General features: G+C 39.0%; 1 protein-coding gene across 3 annotated transcripts in view; it reads right to left on the bottom strand.

Annotated features, from left to right (window-relative positions):
- The window catches only part of NDRG3 (NDRG family member 3), a 398435-nt gene that overhangs the window by 37547 nt on the left and 333600 nt on the right, over positions 1 to 27288 (bottom strand). For 2 of the 3 annotated variants that reach the window (XM_053721374.1, XM_053721225.1), the window contains exon 16: positions 2970 to 3008. The exons of the other annotated variant lie outside the window; for it this stretch is intronic. In XM_053721374.1, coding sequence (XP_053577349.1) covers positions 2970 to 3008 — 39 coding nt within the window. The remainder of the gene's footprint in view (positions 1 to 2969; positions 3009 to 27288) is intronic. 3 annotated transcript variants of the gene reach the window in all.

Consider the following 27288-nt stretch of genomic DNA (forward strand, 5'->3'; position numbering starts at 1 on the left):
GCAATTTGTTCTTGGAAGACGCATCCGCTGACCAAGATTTTAACCAAAGCGCTCTGCGCGCCACAATAGCAAAACCAGAATTTTTCGCCGCTAACCTAGCCAATTGCAAAGTGGCGTCTAGGGTGAAAGAATTAGCCAATTTGAGAGCACGAATTCTGTCCATAATCTCCTCATAAGAAGAAGAATTATTATTGATCGCCTTTTCTAGCTCATCGAACCAGAAACACGCGGCTGTAGTGACAGGAACAATGCATGAAATTGGTTGTAGAAGGTAACCTTGCTGAACAAACATCTTTTTAAGCAAACCTTCTAATTTTTTATCCATAGGATCTTTGAAAGCACAACTATCTTCTATGGGTATAGTGGTGCGTTTGTTTAGAGTAGAAACCGCCCCCTCGACCTTGGGGACTGTCTGCCATAAGTCCTTTCTGGGGTCGACCATAGGAAACAATTTTTTAAATATGGGGGGAGGGACGAAAGGTATACCGGGCCTTTCCCATTCTTTATTTACAATGTCCGCCACCCGCTTGGGTATAGGAAAAGCTTCGGGGGGCCCCGGGACCTCTAGGAACTTGTCCATTTTACATAGTTTCTCTGGAATGACCAAATTCTCACAATCATCCAGAGTGGATAACACCTCCTTAAGCAGAGCGCGGAGATGTTCCAATTTAAATTTAAATGTAATCACATCAGGTTCAGCTTGTTGAGAAATTTTCCCTGAATCTGAAATTTCTCCCTCAGACAAAACCTCCCTGGCCCCCTCAGACTGGTGTAGGGGCCCTTCAGAACCAATATCATCAGCGTCCTCATGCTCTTCAGTATTTTCTAAAACAGAGCAGTCGCGCTTTCGCTGATAAGTGGGCATTTTGGCTAAAATGTTTTTGATAGAATTATCCATTACAGCCGTTAATTGTTGCATAGTAAGGAGTATTGGCGCGCTAGATGTACTAGGGGCCTCCTGTGTGGGCAAGACTGGTGTAGACGAAGGAGGGGATGATGCAGTACCATGCTTACTCCCCTCACTTGAGGAATCATCTTGGGCATCATTTTCTCTAAATTTTGTGTCACATAAATCACATCTATTTAAATGAGAAGGAACCTTGGCTTCCCCACATTCAGAACACAGTCTATCTGGTAGTTCAGACATGTTAAACAGGCAAAAACTTGATTGATAACAAAGTACAAAAAACGTTTTAAAAGAAACCGTTACTGTCACTTTAAATTTTAAACTGAACACACTTTATTACTGCAATTGCGAAAAAGTATGAAGGAATTGTTCAAAATTCACCAAAATTTCACCACAGTGTCTTAAAGCCTTAAAAGTATTGCACACCAAATTTGGAAGCTTTAACCCTTAAAATAACGGAACCGGAGCCGTTTTTATATTTAACCCCTTTACAGTCCCTGGTATCTGCTTTGCTGAGACCCAACCAAGCCCAAAGGGGAATACGATACCAAATGACGCCTTCAGAAAGTCTTTTCTATGTATCAGAGCTCCTCACACATGCATCTGCATGTCATGCTTCTCAAAAACAAGTGCGCAATACAGGCGCGAAAATGAGACTCTGCCTATGATTAGGGAAAGCCCCTAGAGAATAAGGTGTCCAATACAGTGCCTGCCGGTTATTTTACATAATTCCCAAGATTAAAATAATTCCTCAAGGCTATGGAGTATAAAATATAAATCGATTTAGCCCAGAAAATGTCTACAGTCTTAGAAACCCCTTGTGAAGCCCTTTTTTTCTTTCTGTAATAAAAATGGCTTACCGGATCCCATAGGGAAAATGACAGCTTCCAGCATTACATCGTCTTGTTAGAATGTGTCATACCTCAAGCAGCAAAAGTCTGCTCACTGTAGCCCCCAACTGAAGTTAATTCCTCTCAACAGTCCTGTGTGGAACAGCCATCGATTTTAGTAACGGTTGCTAAAATCATTTTCCTCTTACAAACAGAAATCTTCATCTCTTCTGTTTCAGAGTAAATAGTACATACCAGCACTATTTTAAAATAAACTCTTGATTGAATAATAAAAACTACAGTTAAACACTAAAAAACTCTAAGCCATCTCCGTGGAGATGTTGCCTGTACAACGGCAAAGAGAATGACTGGGGAAGGCGGAGCCTAGGAGGGATCATGTGACCAGCTTTGCTGGGCTCTTTGCCATTTCCTGTTGGGGAAGAGAATATCCCACAAGTAAGGATGACGCCGTGGACCGGACACACCTATGTTGGAGAAATTAGAGCCTTTTATTGAACAAATTTTCAAGGCAGCAACATGGTCATCCTTGCATACCTTTACTAAATTCTACTACTACGGTGGTTTAGCTGCTCCGCAAGCAGCTTTTAGTGGAAAAGTCCTCCAGGCAGAAGTTTCTGGAAATAAGGTGCTTGCCCCAAAATACTTGTGGACTCTACAGATTGGGTATTGTTCCCTAGAGTAATAGCTCACTGACTCTTGACACCATATTTAAGAAAACAAAATGTATGGTTACCTGATAAATTAATTTCGTTCATGGTGGTGAGAGTCCAATAGATCCGCCCATTTTCTATTTTCTCTACTTATTTTTCTGATGGCAGTTCTAGTTTCCTGCCTTTTCCTTTCCAAACTTTCTACTTCTCCTTACTTGGCAATACTCTTGGATTTTTAGGGATCTTTGCCACCTCCTAGTGGCCAGGAGTTGAATACAATGAGAAATGGCTCATGGACTCTCAACACCATAAAAAAAAAAAAGAATTAGGTAAGCATATATTTTGTTTTTAAAACATGCTCCTACCTATAAAAGATGTTAACCAAAAAAATTTCAAACATGCCCTAATACATGATATGGTAATAAAGAAATTGTTCATAATATACATGCAAAACAAAAACCATCACCAAACAAACATTGAAAACAGTGAAAATCTACTTCACTAATATAATTTAAAGGAAAGTTCTGTATCATGCATTACAGTATGCAGGAATGTGGGTACCTGATTCACCACTTAGATGGCTGAGTTGAATATAAGGGACTGTAAGCACAAGAATATTTAAAAAATAAAATGCACAGGGAAGAAGTTAGAAGACTAGGTTATAATTAATTAATATTGTATTGAGACAGTCATAACAACAGACATATTGTTAATCCTACTGTTAAAAAGTAAGTTAGCATAGTCTATATGATGACACAGCTTCTAATATTAAAGGGCCATAACAATGAAAAAAAATCACATGCTCTAAATCGTAAGACATCCCATCTCTGTGTTTAACCCCTGCTGTTGATTACCATGTAGTTTCCACTCGGAACAAGCAGAGCTTTGAGGCGCCCTGTAGTACTTTAATAATATGTTTAAACCCGTTGTAAGGGTTAAACACAGTGTGTTGAAGCATAGCTAGTGTTACAATTACGTGCACTAACACACTAGAACATGTTTTTGTTTTCATTACAATGACCCTTTATAATACGAGTATCCTAAATTCAACCCACTTGAAAGTACCTGAAATACCACTGGGGAAAAAAATAATACATAAATAAATATATATATATATATATATATATAAAATCACATTGAATTACAAAGAGTTTTTATGTGTTATTAAAATGTATAAGGAACATTTAAAACAGTAAAAAAGAAAAAAAACACCCAACAACAAAAATTAAAATAGGATTATGGAACAATATTCAAATTACTACAGTTGAGGGGGGGGGGGGAGAGACTAGTAGTAACAACAATACATTTATTAAATGGACTTTAAATTTAGAAAGTAATTTACCTGTAAAAGGAAAATAAAACATTATACATTATTTTGTCTTCTTATGCTGTTAAATGTTTGTGCCTATGTTATAATTAAAGGTGGTTAACTTGAAGCTACAACATTTTACAGTGATTGGTTAAATCAGAGCACAAGCTCATTAAAAATGGATATAAAACAGCCTGTTTCATTGTTGTAATAAAATACACTAAGCAGTTGGTTATACTTAAATAGAAAGCATTGCAATATGTATTTTTTTTTAAATTATATTTTATTTAGGTAAATATACATAGTAACAACACAGGCAAATCCAACAATTTTGTGCAAACATCATAGATTAATAGCAAGAAAAGGAAAAACATAATTTATATCTTTCCTGATAAATGCCATTCTTTCATGGTGATAATAGTCCACAATTCATTACTCCTGGGAATTACCTTTCCTGCCACTAGGAGGAGGCAAAGGTTCCAACATCTTAGAGCTCTATATAAACCCTCCCATCTCTATGGTAATTAGTCTGACGTATAGCCAAGCTGACAGAGGTAAGAATGAAATGATTGGTCATGATCAAGTCAAAATAAAAACTTTATTTTGGACTCTTATCACCATGAAAGAAAGGAATTTATCAGGTAAGATATAAATTATGTTTTCTTTCATATAGGTGACAAAAGTCCACAATCCATTACTCCTGGGGACTAATACCCCAGCTGTGACAGAGGCCAACAGTAATGGAAAAAATAGGGAGGGATTAAACATCCTTTTAAACCAAAAGAAACAAAAACACCAAAAACAGAAAACTGAGTCCTAGACAGAAACAACTGCCTAAAATACTTTCCTAGCAAAATCAGCTTCAGATGAAGCAAAAAAAATAAATAAAAATCAAACTGGTAGAATTTCGAAAATGTATGCAAGGATGACCAAGTAGCTGCCTTACAACTTTGTTCCACAGAAGCCTCAGTCTTTAGTGTCCAGGAAGTGGCTACAGAGCGAGCCGTTAAATCAGGAGTTGTTCTGAAATCTTAGAAACCTCAAGATAATAATTCAAAGTCCTGACAACATCCAAAATATGAAGAATTCTCTCTGTAAAAGTTTTTGGATAAGGACAAAGAGAAGGAACCACAATTTCCCTACTAATGTTGCAGAAAAAAACAACCTTGAGTAAAAAAACAACAACTTAAAAAGTGGTAAAGACAGCATTATCCTAATGAAAAATAAGGAGGAGGATAACAAGATAGAGCAAACAATTCAAACACTCTTCTAGCAGAGGGAATAGCCAAAAGGAACAAAGCTTTCCAAGAGTTACACTTTTGCAATTCAGCTCTCATGAAGGTGATCTATAAAGCAGCTGGGCTAGTATGCTTACGTGCTTGTTCAGGAGCAGCAATGCACTACTGGGAGATTGGTGGCTGCATATATATGCTTCTTGTCATTGTCTCACCTGATGTGTTTATCTAGCTCCCAGTAGAGCAATGTTGACCCTTCCAGAAAAGATACCAAGAAAATGAAGCAAATTTGACAAAATACTGTGTCAACTGGAATGTTTTTTTAAAACGGTATGCTCTATCTGAATCATGAAAAACAACAACATTGGGTTTCATGTCCCTAAAAGTTACAGATTAAAGGGACACCTGAACCCAAATGTTTTCTTTCGTGATTCAGATAGAGCATGGCATTTTAAGCAACTTTCTAATTTACTCCTATTATAAAATGTTCTTAATTCTCTTGGTATTAAGAGAAGAAAGCCATCATATCTGTAATAAAGGACATGATGTACTCCCTCAGATAAGGAGGGGGTCCAATTGTTCCTGAAAAGCATAGAATGCGAGACAATCCCTTTAGAAAAGCCAAAGATACAATAGGTTGGTCACCGTATGGAGCTTGATGCCCCTTGTTTCCGGCAAGCCTGAAGGACAGCTGCTCTATTACTTGTCCGCCTGCTGAGGCCACGGACAGAAATAAACCCAATTGAATACGATCGGGTTGATTGACAACCCCTGCTAGTGGCCGATTGGCCGCAAATCTGCAGGGGGCGGCATTGCACTAGCAGTTCAAAAGAACTGCTGGTGCAATGATAAATGCCGACAGCGTATGTTGTCGGCATATATTGATGCAGCAGACATGATACGGACATGATCATGTCCGCTCGCACTATGTTAAATATACCCCTATGCATACATTTTTGAAGACAAGCATTACACAATTGAGCAGGAAGGAGAACCTCACCCCGTTTACATAAAACACATTTATAAATGATTGAAAAATGCTTATCTGATAAGACTTCTAAATCTGGATAAGGCTCAGCTTGCAAGGAATTAGCATAATCCATGATAAATATAGAGCTCAATGGAGAGGGGAACCCACACCGACTGTAACTAAAGGCAGCTAGAGCAGCATCCAGGCCACCAATATAACAAACAAGGGCGCTAAAATGATCAAGAGCCCAAAAAAGGCGCAACAGTTTCCCTTAATAACAATTCGCCTTAAATAAAAAAATATATATCCCTGTGAGCTCAAAGAATATATGTTCTAATAAACAAGCACTACTAAGCTGGCCAAGGCATTCCTAATGAATTTCACCATGAGATACAAATGCCCCAACACTTACCTCTAAAAGCTTTTAACGTAGTACTGAGAATGTTATCAGTAGTAAAGGAGGATTCCTGCACTAAATGTCCAAGAAAACCAAAATATTTGTATCCCATTTGAATAAAAGGATAAAAATAAGCTTAATGCCTAATACTTCAATAAGACCCTCATGATAAAATCAGTACTGAAGAGGGAAACTCCAGGGTGCTAACCATGAAACTCTAATATAAAATAAACACATTTTGCACATCTTCATTCTTGACCTACCTTCAGCGGAGGCAAAGACAAGACCGATTACTATAGGAGGGCTTATATAGAGCTCTGAGGTTTTGGAATCTTTACCTCCTCCTAGTGGCACAAAAGGTAATTCCCAAGAGTAGAGGATTGTGGACTCTTATCCCATATATGAAAGAAAATAATAATATAGGTTTATACATCAACATGTATATAATAAACATATAGGTGCCTGTATTTTAAGTTACAATAAATATATAACCTCATTTCCATTTTATAAAAGGATTAACAAACAAGAACATTACACACATAAATCTGGCTAGATTATAAAAAAAACAAAAAAAAACATATAACCAAATCATCATTATCCCTAAAAGTAACAACTTCAAGACTTTTCCAGTGAGACATCAGCAAACAGAAGATAACTAGCTCTTTATTGTTCTAAATTAATCAAATTAGGCTTCAAAGCCAGGTTGTTATCTATACTATAATCGTGTTTGTATTGCGTCTGTCTGTGTCGCCGGTTACACACGCATCCTCAAAAGGAATGTTGGCTGTGCAAGGCAGCCAAAAGAATGTTGGCTGCGCGCGCAGTCAAAAGAACCCACCTGGATGCAGCGTAGGTAAACCTGAAGCCTTAAAAAATAAAAAAAATAAAAACACCACCACGCAACTGCCCAAAAGAAATAAAATTAAAAACACGTAACCACCTGCACGAAGTATAAAAAAAAAAACCTAACCTCCCGCATGAAGTATTAACACCGAAACCGCAAACCCCCACATCACAAAATAATAAAGTAATTAACCCCTAATCTGCAAATATCAAAATATTAACCCCTTAACCGCCAACCCCCCACATCGCAATAAACCTAATTAACCTACTAACCCCTTGACCGCCAACCCCCACATGGCAATAAACCTAATTAACCTATTAACCCCTAAACCGACAAACCCCCACATCACAATAAACCTAATTAACCTATTAACTTCTAAACCGCCAACCCCCCACAATGCAAATAACTAATTTAATTACTAAGCCCCCTAACCTAACACCCCCTAAATTAACCCCAATACTAAGTTATTTAGTAGTAAATAAGACCTAAAATTAAATTACAAAAAAAAATAATCAAAAATTACAAAAAATAAACTCTAAAATTTCAGAAAAAAATAAAATTATCAAAAATAAAAATGTTTAAACCTAATCCCTATGAAAATAAAAAAGCCCCCCAAAATAAAAACACCCCTAAACTACCAATAGCCCTTAAAAGGGCCTTTTGTAGGGTATTTCCCTAAGTTAAACAGCTCTTTTACATTTAAAAATTACTAAATCCCCCCTAACGGTTTTAGATTAGGGGTGTTTTTATTTTTATAGGGGTATTAGTTTAGGTTTACATTTTTTATTTTGGATAGCTTTATTTTTTTCTGTACATTTACTTTTTTTTTAAATTTTTTGTAACTTTAGCTTGGGGGTTTGTATTTTTTTAAACAGACTGCCCTCTGGGCAGGCTTATCGCCTAGTATATTATAAAATTATAATAGAAGAGAATGGGGAAAAATGTTGTCCTTAATAAGGTTGAAGAAGTTAAAGAATAAATTAAGGAAGATTAGAATTATTACCAGATAGGCTACTCAGAATATGAGAAGATCAGTAGGTCGTATTGTTTTTATGTGTATGTAGGTTTTTTTTTTTTTTTTTAATTCTTCGTGCTGCCGCCCTTACATCCCATGTTTATTATTTGATCTGTTAAAAGATTTTATTAACCGTCTATCATAAAATGTGGGAGGTATAATTTTACCAATTAAAAGAAAAGTAATCAAACAATTAGGTAAATACAACCCCTATTTAGTTTTCTTTGCAGGAAACGCATTTAAAATAAGGCAAAGTTAAAAAATTGAAAAGTAAATGTGTTGAGGAAGTTATAGCCAGTCCTTGTTTAAAACAAGAGGTGTTGCCTTTCTTTTTAGTAAGAATCTTCCATATAAGATACTGTTCCAGGAGTTAGATCCTGCGGAGAGATGGGCGATTGTAGAGATTGATATCCATTGGTGGGATTAATTTTATGTAATGTTTATGGACCTACTACCCCAGATTTAGATTTTTGGAATAATATGACTTTTAGGACATCTAAATATATTGGGCAAAATTTAATTATAGCAGAAGACTAACACCTCTCTTCCCAGCTCTGGATCGAATTAGGTCTGTTAACAAACTTGTTTATCAGATAAGAATTCCAAAATAATTAGCAAACTTTCCAATAATTTTAAACAGATATATGGCGGATTAATCATCCAGATTCCCAATTGTATACCTGTGAATCTAAATCCCATAGATCCCTTTCTTAAATTTACTTTTTTCAAAGCAGACTATCTGATTAATTTAGAGATTAAATCAGGAATAAATGTATTGTTATCTCAGATCATGCTACTATCTCCTTGCATTTAATATTGATAATGCTTAATAAATAAATAAAAAATCCCTAAATACTTGGTTAATGACATACAATTTGCAAAATGGTTTATTCAGAAACAGAGACTATGCCAGGTTTAATAAGTCTTATATGTTATATGAACAAAATTGAGGTATTTTTGAAAGCTGCAAAAGCATTCATAAAAAGGGACATAAAAGACTTTGAGATGGTAATATAAAATAAATCATATATGTAAAAAAAAACTCTGCAATATATTTTTATCATTTAGTTTGTCCCCTTTTCCTGCAATTCCATTCTGAAATTGTGAGCTTTTCAGTTCCTGTTAGAAATGGAAGTACCAAACACCATTATATTCCACACAGCCATTGGCTGCACATTATAATTACCTATTTATAACTGTCCCTAATTGGCCAAAGCAGAGAAGGTAACCTAAGTTACAACATGGCAGCTCCCATTGTTTTATAGACGCTAAAACTTGCACTTATTTTTTCAATATTTAAACAGCTAATGAAACTTAATACATCTACATGTTATTCTCAGACTAATCTTTTCTTTGAATTCATCATTTTACCTAGCATTTATTTAGTGTTTAATGTCCCTTTAAGGGGGAAATTAAATTATATCTAATAAGACTAAAAAAAAAAAAAAAAGCTCTCGAATCAAGTGAAGAATGCCTATAAAGACTATATTACATCACCAACAAAAGCTCTTTGGGATAAATATATATCTGTTCGACAAGATCTTCCCATTAAAGAGAGCCCTCTTTCTTATACAAAACATATAATGGGAAGATCTGAAAGTCAATCGGCTAGATTAAGAGTCTTGCGTTATGAGTAAAAAAGCAGCGTTAAGCCTCATAACGCTGCTTTTTTTATTCCCGCTGGTATTACGAGTCTTGCAGATTTAGGGGCACTGCACACTTTTTTGGCATTACCGCAAATCAACTTACGCAAATTGCGTAGTCTTTTTTCTATGGGACTTCCATAGCGCCAGTATCACGAGCTTGTCCTGGGAGGCCAAAAAGTGAGCGGTACACCCTATCCCGTCAAGATTCGTACCGCATTTTAAAGTCAGTAGTTATGAGTTTTACACTACAACGCTGTAGCATAAAACAAATAACTAAAGTGCTAAAAAGTACACTAACACCCATAAACTACCCATTAACCTCTAAACCGAGGCCCTCCCGCATAGCAAACACTAAAATTAAATTATTAACCCCTAATCTGCCGCTCCGGACATCACCGCCACTATAATAAACATATTAACCCCTAAACCACCGCACTCCCGCATCTTACCTATAAAATAAACCCTAAACTAGCTACAACATAACTAATAGTTACATTGTATCTAGCTTAGGGTTTATTTTTTATTTTACAGGCAAGTTTGTATTTATTTTAACTAGGTAGAATAGTTACTAAATAGTTATTAACTATTTAATAACTACCAAGCTAAAATAAATACAACTTTACCTGTAAAATAAAACCTAACCTAAGTTACACTAACACCTAACACAACACTACAATTAAATAAATTACCTAAATTAAATACAATTAACTAAATTAAATGAAATTAGCTAAATTAAAAACCAAAAAACAAATGACAAGATCTATAAACTAATTACACCTAATCTAATAGCCCTATCAAAATAAAAAAAGCCCACCCCAAATAAAAAAAACCCTAGCCTAAACTAAACTACCAATAGCCTTTAAAAGGGCCTTTTGCGGGGCATTGCCCCAAAGAAATCAGCTCTTTTACCTGTAAAAAAAAATATATACAAACAACCCCCCCAACAGTAAAACCCACCATCCACACAACCAACCCCCCAACCCTAACTAAAAAAAACTAAGCTCCCCATTGCCCTGAAAAGGGCATTTGGATGGGAATTGCTCTTAAAAGGGCATTTAGCTCTATTGCGGCCCAAATTATTATTATTATTATTATCGGTTATTTGTAGAGCGCCAACAGATTCTGCAGCAAAGGCAGAGTACAACAAAACAATTATAAGGATCAAAGAGAGTTGCACTGTTGTAGCCAGCTCTTAAGAAGGTGATCTACAAACAGCTGGACTCTTAGGCTTACATGCTAAGGGGGTTCAGGGGATAGAAATGGAGGAGAGGAACTGGTATAAAGAAAGGTTAGCGTAGGTTGTATGCATCCCTGAACAGTAGAGTCTTTAGGGAGCACTTGAAGTTTTTAAAACTAGAAGAGAGAGTCTTGTGGAGCGAGGCAGAGAGTTCCACAAGATGGGAGCCAGTCTGGAGAAGTCCTGTAAACGGGAGTGTGATGAGGTGACAAGAGAGGAGGAGAGTAGGAGAGGAGCCCAAAGCCCTAACCTAAAAAAAAAAACCCCACCCAATACACCCTTAAAAAATCCTAACACTAACCCCCGAAGATCCACTTACCGGGAGAAGTCTTCATCCAAGTGGCATCTTCTATCTTCATCCTTCTGACGCGGAGCGGCTCCATCTTCAAGACATCCGGCGCGGAGAATCCTCTTCAATCGACGACTTCTTCTGGAATGAAGGTACCTTTAAGTGACGTCATCCAAGATGGCGTCCCTTAGATTCCGATTGGCTGATAGAATTCTATCAGGCAATTGGAATTAAGGTTGAAAAAATCCTATTGGCTGATGCAATCAGCCAATAGGATTGAGCTTGCATTCTATTGGCTGTTCCAATCAGCCAATAGAATGCGAGCTCAATCCTATTGGCGACATTGGGGGCAACGTTGGGGGCAGCAGATTAGGGGTTAATAAATGTAGGAAGGTGGCGGCGATGTTAGGAGCGGCAGATTAGGGGTTAATATTTAACTAGTGTTTGCGATGCGGGAGTACGGCGGTTCAGGGGTTAATATGTTTATTATAGTGGTGGCGACGGCAGATTAGGGGTTAATAAATATAATGTAGGTGTCAGCGATGTTGGGGCAGCATATAAGGGGTTAATAAGTATAATGTAGGTGTCGGCGATGTCGGGGCGGCAGATTAGGGGTTAATAAGTGTAAGATTAGGGGTGTTTAGACTCTGGGTATATGTTAGGGTGTTAGGTGTAAACATAAAATGTTTCCCTATAGGAATCAATGGGGCTGCTTTACTGAGCTTTACGCTGCTTTATTGCAGGTGTTAGACTTTTTCTCAGCCGGCTCTCCCCATTGATGTCTAAGGGGAAATCGTGCACGAGCACGTACAACCAGCTCACCGCTGACTTAAGCAGCGCTGGTATTGGAGTGCGGTATGGAGCTCAATTTTGCTCTACGCTCACTTCTTGCCTTTTAACGCCGGGTTTAGAAAAACCTGTAATACCAGCGCTGTAGGAAAGTGAGCGGTGACAATAACGTGCAAGTTAACACCGCACCCCTCATAACGCAAAACTCGTAATCTGGGCGAATGCCTTTTATAGAGGCTATCAGGGTAAATCTGCTAAACTTTTAGCTAGGTTAAACAAATCTAGGAAGAACAATAATTCTTACCTCCATTGTGGCAAATAGACTTAAAAGTTCTTTAAATACGATTATACATGAGGACCAAACAGGTTTTACGAGTGGCAGAACTTCAGTTAAAAATATTTGTAAAGCGACATTGACACTAGATTATTTCTGGAATCAAATCTATCTTAAGAGGTCTAAAAATAAAACAGATTTTGCATCATTAACAGTTGATGTTGAAAAAGCTTTTGATTCTAATCATTTGGGATCATTTATTCTCTTCACTGTCAAATTTATTTTTTTCTGAATTTTGTACAGTTAATTTATAATGATCCTATCTCAGCAATTCTGATAAACTGTGCCTATATCCTTTTCAGCAAGGGTAATGTTAAATAAAACAATACTCTTCCCTAAAATATTATATCTAATGCAAAAACTGCCTTTGTTTAATCTGAATAAAAATATATATATATTTTTTTTTAATAAAGATATGCTGTAAATGTATCTGGGGAGGGAAAGACAGACACAACATTATCTCAGGCACCAGAGCTTGGTGGTTTTGCCTTATCTATAATTTGGTAATTTTGGCAAAATATGCTATAGACTGGTAAACTGAGGGCAACTATTTCACCTTTTTTAATTTTAAAGGGCCAATGTAAGTAAATATTTTCTATGCCTGTTACTAACTACCCCAAATATGCTTTTTATCAATAGCATTTCATTAACATATCTCTACCGTATATCAGAAATCTTATCTGCAAATTTAATTGTTTTCCAAACCCACTCCTTTGCACTGTACCAATCCGTTTACAATACCTAGGTTTCAAAATGGCGCTTTAAACACAAAGTTATTGGTTTAAGTATTTTGAACATGCTAGTGGGCAGGATAACGTGACATCATCGGCGAATAAAAGATATAACTTTTAGAACGTTATGAAACTTTGTTTTGGAGAAAATATAGGTCAGTAGGTTTTAACTAATGTTTATTAACTTTAATATGTTAGTTGTTTAGCTTAAAAATTATAACAGAAAGTAATCCTTTAAGGAAGGGATGACTTCTCCATTCTTGTTGAAAGCTATTTTCCACTTTTTAATTATAAAAATGCTTATAACTTAAGAATGTGTGTTTTAAGAACTATTGTAGCTGGCTGGCAGCGACTATGTATATCCATTGATGTTAATTTTCGTATCTCACAGTATCTCCCGATTAGAGGCACTCCACATTTTTGCCTGGTTTAAAAATTATTTTTGAACAATTGTCCCAAAATGGTTTGAAATATCTAAGCAAAGTAAAGGATGATGCTAATATTAAAATTATTTAGCTCACCGATAGATTTCCATATTCCAAAGAGTAATTTCTTTGCCTATTTACAACTCAGATATTTTTATTTCAAGATCATGGTTAATTTTCAGGGAGATTGGCACTTTCAAAATGCTGATATCTATATTAAACGATTCAAGTCAGGTTAATATTCTATATCTCTCATATGAAATGCTATTGGCCAAACAAGGTCAATCTTATTTAGACTCAATTTTTTTTAAAATTGAGAAAATACTTTCCAAATCTTGTTTCTTATGACCTTAAATAGAGTATGAAATGGGTAAAAGAAGATTAGTTGTATAATTAATTGGTGGGCATATGCTATAGATGCTCTTAGCCTATAGCAGACATATTAGATAGACTGTTTTGGTTCTGCCCCAAAATACTTAAATTTTGGAATAAAGTACTGTTCTGGATCAACAAAATATTTAAGAGGAAGTTAGTTTTAGAGCCCCACCATATACTTTTTCTATACTAAAATAATGAATACAGTTATAATAATGGATAGTAATCTAATCTTGAAAAAAATGGAATGCCAGAGATGCTCCTACGATGGCCGAATTTACGAAAAAATAATATTTGAACAGTTTAATATTTACACGTTAGCTGACAATCATATTCCATTTTTTCCCTCAAATAGTTAAAGATTATTAAATCAAAACTCTGTCAACACAATATATACTTGCATTACTATTTCATAATTCTGAAAAAAACAAATTATGCTTACTAGATAATTTAATTTCGTTCTGTATAAGGAGAGTCCACAGCATCATTCCTTAATGTTGGGAAATACTGAAACTAGCCACCAAGAGGAGGCAATGAAACCCCAGCCAAAGGCTTAAATACCTCTCCCACTTCCCCCATCCCCCAGTCATTCTGCCGAGGGAACAAGGAACAGAAGGAGAAATATCAGGGTATAAATGGTGCCAGAAGAAAAACATAAATTAGAGGGCCGCGTATCGGAGAACTCTGGCGGGGGCCGTGGACTCTCCTTATTCAGAAGGAAAATAAATTATCTAGTAAGTTATGTTTTCCTTCTTAATATAAGGAGAGTCCACAGCATCATTCCTTACTGTTGGGAAAACTATACCCAAGCTCTAGAGGACACTGAATGATAACGGGAGGAACAAAAAGAGAGGCGGACCCTAATCTGAGGGCACCTGCAAAACCTGTCTCTCGGAAGCTTACATCAAACTTGTAAAATGTAGAAAAAGTATGTAAGGAGGACCAAGTAGCCGCATTACAAATCTGATCCATAGAGGCCTTATTCTTAAAGGTCCAAGAAGAAGCCACTGCTCTAGTAGAATGAGCTATAATCCTCTGAGGAGGTTTATGTCCCGCTGTCTCAAACTAAGCGGATAACAATCCTTAACCAAAATATAAGGAAGTCGAAGAGACCTTCGAACCCTTACGCTTCCCAGAATAGACAACAAACAAGGAAGAAGTTTGTCTAAAATCCTTAGTAGCCTGAAGATAGAACTTCAAGGCGCGAACCCCGTCCAAATTATGAAGCAAAGGTTCCTTTGAAGAAGAAGGATTGGGACATAAGAAAGGAACCACAATCTCTCGATTGGTGATGCGGTCTGACACAACCTTAGAAAGAAAACCTAACTTAGTACGCAGGACAGCCTTATCAGAATGGAACACCAGATAAAGAGGCTCACATTGCAAGGCAGCAATCTCAGATACTCTGCATGCAGAAGCAATAGCCAGTAGAAAAAGAACCTTCCTGTACAACAATTTTATGTCAACTTCATGCATAGGCTCAAACGGAGCCCATTGCAAAACCTTAATAAGATTTAGACTTCAAGGAGGAGCATTAGATGTAAACACAGGTACAGTACAGTCCTTTGTTAAGGCTCTGACATCTGGAAGCTCTGCGAGCCTCTAAAAACAGGCAGGGCCGAAATCTATCCCGCAGGAAACTGGCAGAAAGGCCCTTCTCCAGTCCATCCTGGAAAAACGATAGGATCCTCACAACCTTAACTTTATGCCAGGAAAATCCACACTGTTCACATCAGAAAAAGTAGGTTCTCCACACCTTATGATCGATGCAACGAGTAACTGGTTTATGAGCTTGAATGAGAGTATCAATAACTTTCAGAAAAACCTCTCTTGGCTAGGACTAAGCGTTCAATCTCCAAGCAGTCAGCCTCAGAGAATCTCGATTTTGATGAACAAAAGGTACCTTGTTCCAGCAGATCCCTGCAACACGGTAACTTCCATGGAGGAGATGACATCCCCACCAGATCTGCGGACCACATCCTTCGCGGCCACGATGGAGCAATTAGTATCACTGATGCCTGCTCCTGCTTGATGCGGGCCTCTATACGAGGACGGAGTGGTAACGGCGGGAAGAAATAAATTACTGGTACTGCTAATGCATCTATTAGCTCCGGCTGAGGATCCCTGGACCTCGACCCATATCTAGGTAGCTTGGTATTGAGAAGGGACGCCATAAGATCTATCTCTGGCGTCCCCACCTGTTGCATATCTCCGCAAACACTTCAGGATGGAGAGACCAATCCCCCGGATGAAAGGATTGTCTGCTAAGAAAATCCGCTTCCCAGTTGACCACACCCGGAATGTGGATCGCTGACAACGAACAGCTGTGGCCCTCTGCCCACTCCAGAATCTGAGATACTTCCCTCATTGCTAGGGAGCTTCTCGTCCCCCCCAGGTGGTTGATGTAAGCCCCCGAGGTTATATTGTCTGATTGGAATCTGATAAACTGTGACGAACCCAGAAGGGGCCAAGCCTTCAGAGCATTGAAGATTGCCCGAAGTTCCAGAATGCTGATCGGGAGTGTTCCTCCTGAGACCACAGGCCCTGTGCCTTCTTGGCACCCCAAACAGCTCCCCATCCTGATAGACTTGCGTCCGTAATCAATCTCCCAGGATGGTCTTAAGAAGGCTGTCCCTCGGGACAGATGATCTGGACAGAGCCACTAAGAGAGCGATTCTCTTGACCGGTTGTCCAGAGAAATCTGTTGAGACGGATCCGAATGATCGCCGTTCCACTGCCTCAGCATGCACAGTTGCAACGGTCTGAGACGGGAACCGGGAAAAGGGAATGATGTCCATGCTGGACACCATGAGACCAAACACCTCCATACACTGAGCCACAGAGGGCCTTAAGGAGGTTCGAAGGGCAAGACATGCCGAAGTTAACTTGCAACATCTCTGTTCTGCTAGAAATATCCTCATGGATATGGTGTCTATTATAGTACCCAGGAATTCCACCCTGGTGCTTGGTATAAGAGAACTCTTTTCTCGGTTTATCCTACATCCATGGGATCGAAGATGATAAAGAGATTCCGAATGGTACTCCACCAGAAAAAAAGATGGTGCTTGTACCAGAATATCATCCAAGTAGGGAGCTACTGCTATACCCCGGGTTCTGGCAACAGCTAGAAGAGCCCCTTGAACCTTCGTAAAAATTCTTGGAGCAGTAGCTACACCAAATAGAATTGCAATGAACTGGAAGTGCTGGTCCAGGAACGCAAACCTTAGAAACTGGAAGTGGTCCTTGTGGATTGGAACGTGAAAGTAAGCATCCTTCAGATCTATAGTGGACATGAACTGCCCTTCCTGAACTAAGGAAAGGATGGACCTTATCGTCCCCATCTTGAACGAGGGAACATTTAGAAATTTTTGTTTAAGCACTTTAGGTCCAGAATCGGGCGGAAAGTTCCCTCCTTCTTTGGGACCACATAAAGGTTTGAATAGTATCCCAAACCTCTTTCTGCGATAGGCACTGGGGACAATGACTCCTAAGAAGGACAGATCCCGCACGCACTCCAGAAAGGCTTCCCTCTTTTCTGGTCTGGAAGACAGGATTGAGAGAAGAAATCTGCCCTTGGGTGTATGAGACTTGAAACCTATCTTGTATCCCTGAGTTATGACCTCCAGAACCCATGGATCCTGAGCGTCCCCGAACCAAGTGTCTGAAAAGATGGACAGTCTGCCCCCTACACGATCCAGAGCCGGATCGGGGGCTGCCCCTTCATGCCGGTTTAGTCTCGGCAGGCTTCTTGCTCTGCTTGGGCTTATTCCAGGACTGAGCCGGCTTCCAAGTACGCTTGGTTTGCTCAGGCTTAACGGAGGACTGCTGTCGTTGGGATTTATCAGAGTGAAAGGAACAAAAATTAGAAACTTGTCCCTAGACTTGATCTTTTTATCTTGCAGTAGGAAGGCACCCTGGCCCCATGTAACCGTATAGATAATGGAGTCCAGGCCTGGACCAAATAAAATCTTTCCCTTAAAGGGGAGAGAAAGAAGTCTGGACTTAGAAGTCATATCCGCAGACCAGGACTTCAGCCAGAGCGCCCGACGGGCCTGAACCGAAAAGCCAGAAGCCATAGCATTTAGGCAAACAATCTGCATGATTGCATCACATGGCCTTAATTATTTCCTGGATAATGTCGAGGTGACCCTCCACCTCAATTAAATCTGATAAGCAGTCACACCAGTAGGTAGCTGCTCCAGGAACAGCCAGTGGCAGTTTAAACAAATATCCTGTATGTTGAAATATTTTTCTTAGAAGAGTTTCCATCTTTTTATCCATTGGCTCTCTGAACGACGAGCTATCCTCAAGCGAGATAGAAGTGCGTCTGGCAAGCGTGAAGATAGCGCCACCCACCTTAGGGACGGAACCCCACAACTCCAATTGAGAGTCAAGGACCGGGAATTATTTAAGGAAGATGAAGGGGAAAAAGGAAAAGATCCAATTCTGTCCCATTCGTTCTTAATAATGTTCGCTATCTTTACAGGCACAGGAAAAGTTAAAGGCACTTGACCTCTGGAACCTCTAATGTAGACAGGACTTTCTTTAGAAGAAAACGTAAGTGTTCAATCTTAAATATAAAAGGATGGTTCCTCCACAGCAGGAGGCCTAGAGGCAGCAGACTCCATCCCAGAAAATTCATCCTCTCAAGCCTCAGAGTGCAACTCATCCTCGGATAACTGAGACAGAGCAGTAAAATCCAATAAATTACATGATAACCCTGGGGCAGGAGAGCTATGTTTAACTTTTCACTTGCGCTTAGCAGGGCGAGGTAAAGCACTGAGGGCCACAGACACCGCCGTTTGTAACTGCACAGTAAAATCTGGCGGTAAAGGGCCCCTTCCAGATGGAGGATTAAACGTGCTACGGAAAGCTGTGTGTGTAAAAGATGAATGTTCGGTATGCACCTCACGGGACGTCGAGTCCTCAGAGGTGGACGGCTCAGTGGTACTAAAAGGGTTAACCTTCATTGACTGAATGACGTTGTCAAGGCATGTGGAACATAACAGAGGGTGGACATACCAAATGCTCCTCACAATATAAACAGGTATTACTATATGGAACAGAGGGAGTAACCTCTAATATATTTTTTATTTTTCAAAAACTGCACCTTTATACTCCCAATGGCTGGGGCACTCGCCACCTCCTAGACCCAGACAATACAGAGAAATAGCATCTCTCCGACAGCCAGCTCTGTCAGGAAAGAGGAAATGAAAGCGAGACCACTCCCGGTCACATAGTGCGCAAGGCAGGACTGCCCCTGCTATGAGAAAAGCACACCAAGCTGCCCAGCACTCAAAGTGAAAGTAAAAACCTGTGTGTTCCATCCACATAAACAGTCTATGAGCCCAATAAAAGCTCACATAAAGCAGCATAAAATCAAAGCATCACATTTGATTAATCCCCACTGTTCAATAATCCCCCTCAGGAGATATTAACCCATGATTCTATTAAGATAAAAGGAGCAACACTGTGACCCTGTCTTCTAGCGTTTTCAACATATGAAAAAATTGAAACAATCTTACCAGAATCCATGCGGTGGAACAGAAACACCGCCTCTCAAGTGTGACAGTCTTGTAGAATCGCTCCTGACATGGACTTGAGTGAGAAAACAAGCAGGCAGTGAAACTCATCAACACTGATTGCTTAGGAGCGGTTAGCAGGCAGTCTGGATGGGTTTGCAGAAAAACTCTCCATGCATCTCCAGACTCTAACTTTAGTCAATGATCTCACCGAGAGGCTGACAAGACTATTTAAAACCCCAGTCCCATATTGAAGGGCAGATACCCTTCCTAAGGAACTACTCCAAATCTTCTGACACTTCTCTGCCATTCTCCTATGACAAAAGGAAAAGAATGACTGGGGGATGGGGGGAGTGGGAGAGGCATTTAAGGCTTTGGCTGGGGTGTCTTTGCCTCCTCCTGGTGGCCAGGTTCAGTATTTCCCAACAATAAGGAATGATGCTGTGGACTCTCCTTATATTAAGAAGGAAATTTGAATTATTAGTTTTGAGAGGTGTATTTCCGCAGTCCTGGCTACATTGATTGGACAGGGAGCATTTGCAAATCTGTGTGATATTGCTGGTATATTAGCTTTTTCCTGCTATAGATGCCTTGGGATGCGGGGGAGGTAGCTCTTGGAAGAGGATTAGTGATACACTGCAATATGTATTTATCATTTTAAAAAAAAAGGATTTAACCTTTTATTACTTTTTTTTTTAACTTAATTTGTGCAATGTCCATTACTTCCTGTCAAAGCCCTACAAGGAAGGCAAATTAGCATTTTCCTTTCAAATTGTTTCTAGGAAACACCTATCTGCAAGTTGCAATTATTTTGTCTGCTCCAAAAGTCATGTGACAATATAACTGAAGATCTACAATGTCGGCTTGCCTATCTAGTTGTGGGCAGGGGCTAAGTGTTAATTTACAAAGAAAACACGTAAGTTGTTTGCGTTTTTTTTTATTTTTTATTAACACAATCTGTTTCTTTTTATGCTTATTTCGATTAAACATATTTCTTTGTAATATCCCTCTATCCCTACTAGCAGCAATGAAGGAGCCCAACAACATAGATTCTACCAGGCTTTTTGAAAGTGTGACTCCCTGAAGATGAGTAAAGTGTAATCAGTGCAATATATTATATTGTCAGGGAGCTGTAAGAACAACTCCATAGGAAAAAAATCCTAATGAGGTCTTTTCAGCTTCACCAGTCCCCATTTTATTATATCTAGCTGGTTCAATAACACTCACTCTTCTCTTCATGCTTTTGGGAATCAACTGCATTACAAGACTAACTGATAACGGTGCCAAGGGGCTAGGGAATCTAGACAGCTAGCTAAACAACCATGACCAGCATATGCTCTCAGCAAAAATGTTAAGCCATAAATCCCCAAAATTCAGGAGAAATGGAAAAAGTTAAAAACATGATCACAAGCTTCTCTCAAACCTTTCTATGTGTGTTCTGATATCCCCCCTTATGTACTGCAGATTTCATGTGTGAAGTTGTGGTACAGAAGGCAGTAATGATTTCCTACTGGGGTATCTGAATTCCTGTGATAAGGCTCATTCTTTACTTAATTACATATATCCATGTTTTTCTTAAGTATTAACCACTATAGGGAACACTTGCTGTACATTACAAGCCAGGTGATTTTCTTTATTTAAAAAAAACAAAAACAACTCACAATGTTCAGGCTCTCCCCTAATATTTACAGTTTTGGGCATATAAGCAAAACAAACTGAGCAACAGGTTTGCAATGAAAATAAAAAATACTGCCTACTGCGAGTTGGTATAATTCTATTTTCAAATACATTATGAAAGAAATAGAAAAAAAAAAACACTTCTCAACTTAAAGGGACAGTAAACATTGTGCAGAATTATGTAACATAAAGATAGCCTTTTGTTTGAAAAATGTTTTCAAAATACGCAATAGCTCAAACTATACATACTTAGGGCTCGTTTACATTGAGTCAGTAAACAGTAAAGGGACATTAAACCCAAACATTTTCTTTCATGATTCAGATAGAGGATACCAATTTACTTCTATTATCAATTTTTTTCATTCTAATGTTATTCTTTGTTGAAGAGATACCTAGGTAGGTAGCGTGCACGTGCCTAAAGCACTACACAACAGGAAATAGTGCTGCCATCTAGCACCCCTGCTAATGTATAACATTGTTGCAAAACTGCTGCTATTTAGTGCTGCAGACATGTGCACACTCTTGAGCTTACGTTTCTGCTTTTCCACAAAGGATAACAAAAAACTAAGAAAATTTGGTAATATAAGTAAATTAGAAAGTTGTTTAAAATGTTATGTTCTAACTAAATCATGAAAGAAAAAAAAAATGGGTTTTATGACCCTTTAAGCCTTAAGTTACCAAAGTGGATGACAGCTAAAAAAAGTAGTCACCCACTTTATTTTAATACCAGGTTTGCAATGAAATATTTTGCACAATGCAGTCGGTATGTGTAAGTTAACACTGTGTTAACACTTCCAAGCAATCGTGCCATAATCGAAAATCGTGCCATAACAAGTTAGTTGCTATGGTAGCCCAACCCTAGATTAAAATTTTTGGCCTGTGCTTCTTACCCGAGATCGCCTTGAGAGTGAAAAACACAGGAGTTATTTCTGGTGTTAATAGCTTAGTGGATTGTGAGCTGGGTAGAGTAACTTGGAGAGTTAATTTAATTTTTAAATGTTATTGTAGGTCATATATTAAAGGGACAATCTAGTCCAAAAAGAAAATTTAGGCTTACCTGATAAATTTATTTCTTTTTTGACACGATGAGTCAATGGATCATCTTAATTGCTAATGGGATATTCACCTCCTGGTCAGCAGGAGGAGGCAAAGAGCACCACAGCAGAGCTGTTAAATAGCTCCTAACTTCCCTCCCACTTCAGTCATTCGACCGAAGTTAGGAAGAGAAAGGAAAAGCCAAGGTGCAGAGGTGTCTGAAGTTTACATAACAAACAACCTGTCTACAAGAACAGGGCGGGCCGTGGACTCATGTCAAAAAAGAAATACATTTATCAGGTAAGCATAACATTTTCTTTTCTTAATTTAAGACACGATGAGTCAACGGATCATCTTAATTGCTAATGGGATTCAATACCCAAGCTAGAGTACACAGATGATATAGGAGGGACAAGACAGGAAACCTAAACGGAAGGCACCACTGCTTGAAGAACCTTTCTCCCAAAAACGGCCTCAGCCGAGCCAAGTGTGTCAAATTTGAAGAACTTTGAAAAAGTGTGAAGAGAGGACCAAGTTGCAGCCTTGCAAATCTGTTCCACAGAAGATTCATTTTTGAATGCCCATGAGGAAGCAACAGCCCTAGTGGAATGAGCAGTAACTCTCTCGGGAGGCTGTTGTTCAGCAGTTTCATATGCAAAACGTATGATACTCTTTAGCCAAAAAGAAAGAAGTAGCCGTAGCTTTCTGACCCTTGCGTTTTCCTGAGAAAACCACAAACAAAGAAGAAGACTGACGAAAGTCCTTAGTTGCGTGCAGGTAAAACTTTAACGCACAGACCACGTCCAAATTGTGCAAAAGTCTTTCCTTCTGAGAAGAAGGATTAGGACACAAGGAAGGAACAACAATCTCCTGATTAATGTTCCGATCAGAAACAACCTTAGGAAGAAATCCTAGTTTAGTACGTAAAACTAACTTATCCGAATGGAAAATAATATAAGGAGACTCATACTGCAATGCCGAGAGCTCTGACACTCTCCAAGCAGAAGAAATAGCAACAAGAAATAAAACTTTCCAAGATAACTTAATATCTAAGGAATGCATGGGCTCAAACGGAGCCCCTTGAAGAACTCTGAGAACTAAATTAAGACTCCATGGAGGAGTAACTGGCTTGAACACAGGCCTGATCCTGACCAAGGCCTGACAAAATGATTGTACATCTGGGAAATCCGCCAGACGTTTGTGTAACAAAATAGATAAGGCCGAGATTTGACCTTATAGGGTACTTGTCGATAATCCCTTCTCAAAACCCTCTTGGAGAAAAGACAAAATTCTAGGAATCCTAACTCTACTCCCTGAGAAGCCCTTGGATTCGCACCAATAGAGATATTTACTCCAAACCTTATGGTAAATCTTTCTAGCTACAGGCTTACGGGCCTGAATCAAGGTCTCTATGACCGAGTCAGAAAACCCCCTCTTGGATAAAATTAAGCGTTCAATCTCCAAGCAGTCAGCTTCAGAGAAACTAGATTTGGATGAAGGAAGAGCCCTTGAATCAGAAGGTCCTTCCTAAACGGAAGTCTCCAAGGCGGCAGAGATGTCCTCTCCACCAGATCTGCATACCAAATCCTGCGAGGCAAGGCCGGTGCTATCAGAATCACTGAGGCCCTCTCCTGTTTGATTCGAGCAATTACCCGAGGAAGAAGAACAAACGGAGGAAATAGGTATGCTAGACTGAAGTTCCAAGGAACCGCCAGAGCATCTATCAGTTCGCCTGACGGTCCCTGGACCTCGACCCGTACCTTGGAAGCTTAGCATTCTGTTGAGATGCCATGAGATCCAATTCCGGCTGACCCCATCTGAGAATCAGGTTGGAGAACACTTCCGGATGAAAGGTCTGCCTGCTCAAGAAATCCGCCTCCCAGTTGTCTACCCCTGGGATGTTGATCGCCGACAATTAACAAGTGGGCCTACGCCCACTGGATTATTTTGGTTACCTCTGTCACTCTGAGTTCCAGAATGTTTATAGGAAGAATAGACTGTCTCAGTCCAAACTCCCTGAGCCTTTAGGAAGCCCCAGACTGCTCCCAATTCCAGAAGGCTGGCATCTGTTGTCACAATCACCCAAGATGGTCTGCGAAAGCAGGTTCCCTGGGAAAGATGATCCAGGGAAAACCACCATTGAAGAGAGTTCCTTGTCTCCTGGTCCAGAGTTATTCGAAAAGACAAGTCCGCATAATCTCCGTTCCATTGCCTGAGCATGTTTAACTGCAGAGGTCTGAGATGGAACCGAGCAAACAGGATGATGTCCATTGCCGCCACCATCAGCCCGATTAACTCCATTCCCCTTGGTCCATAATAGTTCACAATTGACCAAATGTTAAATGATACAATTCTTTATCTCATAAAAAATGTTAAACCCAAAAGAGGTTACTGTCTCTTTAAATTCAAAGTGACACTTTTTTTTACTTTAAGGCCTGCAATTTAGATAACTACCAATCTAAAGTCAAATAAACACCTCTGCACCACAGCAACGTGCTGAAGTGCTCCTACCTGACAGGAAAAACTGGTGTCCGTGTGTCAGCTCAGCACTGCAGTAACAAAGTCTTTAATCCGTTGCGCCGAGGTATTAAACTTTAATCCGGAGCGCTACTGAGAAATTTTCCAACTAGAGCTAGGAACGCATGCTCTATTATGGACCATGCGTTTCTAAACGGCCCCCTCAGAAATGTAATAAAACTGACATCCTGACCGAGGCGCAAGTTGAATTGGCTCGAACCCGGAAGCCACACCCATCGTGGGCGTACCATATATATATATATATATATATATATAGAAATAGTTAAATAACATGTAAAACCACCAGAGCAATGATCCCCAGCCCCAGTGCCTGCACATAAATGCTGTCCCAATACCTCTCCACACTAGGAGGGTTTTTAATGTCCCAATAAAAAGTGCTTCTAGGACTCCTATTGCACTTAATAATAAAAATGGTGTGCTTACTCCTTCCTGGGTCCCCCCAGAAAATAAAGTAGCACTTACCTTAACTTCTGCCTGACAGCTAGGCAGCTCACAGGCTTAAGAGGTCCTCTCCCTCCCATTGACCTGTGGAAAAAAGGCATGCCGAGTAATCTTTTCCTCAGACTAAGGCATATAGGGCAGCAAAATATATGGGAGGCGCAGTGAGAATTATGTCCCACAAGATCCCATTGCTCTAAAGCCACCAAAGTCCTTATGAAGATACTGATATGGACTACGGCTACACCCTAGGACAAAGCAGTACAATCTTGCGCTACTTTAAAAATAATAAACTCTTGATTGAATAATCTATTCTAACACCTCACTTTACCTCTTTCCATCACTAACGTAGGCAAAGAAAATGACTGGAGTGGGAGGGAAGGGAGGAGCTATTTAACAGCTCTGCTGTGGTGCTCTTTGCCTCCTCCTGCTGACCAGGAGGTGAATATCCCATTAGTAATTAAGATGATCCGTGGACTCATCGTGTCTTAAAAAAAGAAATAAACTTTCATGATTCAGATAGGGCATGTCATTTTAAACAACTTTCCAATTTACTTTTATCACCAATTTTGCTTTGTTCTTTTTTTTGTATTCTTAGTTGAAAGCTAAACCTAGGAGGTTCATATGCTAATTTCTTAGACCTTGAAGGCCGCCTCTAATCTGAATGCATTAACAGTCACCACTATAGGGTGTTAGTAAACGTGTGTCCTATAGATAACATTGTGCTCATGCACGTGGAGTTACCTGGGAATCAGCACCTATCGGCTAAAATGCAAGTCTGTCAAAAGAACTGAAATAAGGGGGCAGTCTGCAGAGGCATAGATACAAGGTAATCAAAGAGGTAAAATTATTAATATAACCGTGTTGGTTATGCAAAACTAGGAAATGGGTAATAAAGGGATTATCTATCTTTTAAAACAATAAACATTCTGATGTTGACTGTCCCATTAAATATCAAAAGCATTTTTTTTTTTTTTAATTTCAAGCAGCCATTTTATTTTGTGGTTTAAAGTTCCTTTAAATATGTAATATTTAGTAACTTCAACCAGGCCTGGGACAGCACTAAATATAACATATAAAAATACATTAAAGAGAAATGTCTGCAATCCTTAAAGGCCCAATGGAAAATAGGCCTCAAAAAGCTTAGTTTTTGCTGTTTTACACCTACTTAAGCATGTATGAGGTTTTATCTACAGCAAACAACATTATTTTACCTGTTTTCATGTTAAATGGAAATTGAGTGTAATTTTGCAATTTTCAGCTTCTATTATTTTGGGAGATGTCTTTCTTCGGTAACCGGACCTCGGCTGCCATTAAAACGGTGGAAAATGCACCTTTGGAAAATGTAATTAAGTGTAACACCTAACAGCATTTAAAAAAAAAATGTAATTTGCAAGCTTGTACAAATCTAATTGCAACTCAGTAGAAACAAGCCTCTTGTAAAAGCCATTCTCTTTGTTTCGTCAGTTTATTTTTTGTCACAGGATCACTGTCTAATCACATGGAGCCCAATCGTGCCCTTCAACTACATGTAGAGCACTCCCGCGCAATGTAAAGCTGTAAAAAAACAAACAAAAAAAAAACCTGTTGTGCTGAAGAGGGTCTCTTAACTTACAAGGCAAGTATAGTTTTAGCTGCCAAATTAGGAGTTTTGAAATTTTTTCCAAACAAAAGTCTATTTGCACAATGTTTACTGTCCCTTTAAGTTTTAAAGAGAGATGTATATCATGCTGTACAACCCCAGCATATCACTGAAAGGAACACTTTCTTTAAATGGATGCATTACCCCATGCATGTGTGCAGGAGCTGATTGGTAGGTATAGCAGCTGCAGTTCTGTAGCAAACTTCACTGTAGTTTGCTGGATCTCCATAGCCTCCATTCCTCAGGTGATCAATACACTTAATACAATAAAGATTCCCACCTCGCTAAACAATTTTCCTTCCTCTGTGCTTTTTATATTAAAACTTTTGTAGTAAGCATTGTAGTAGAAAGCACGACTACAATTTATTCTAGGTGACCAATGTTTTATGGCTTCATAGACAAATGTAACTAACAGTCTGCCACACTAGCTCT

The sequence above is a fragment of the Bombina bombina genome, chromosome 1, assembly GCF_027579735.1.
Source record: "Bombina bombina isolate aBomBom1 chromosome 1, aBomBom1.pri, whole genome shotgun sequence".
Classification (NCBI taxonomy): domain Eukaryota; kingdom Metazoa; phylum Chordata; class Amphibia; order Anura; family Bombinatoridae; genus Bombina; species Bombina bombina.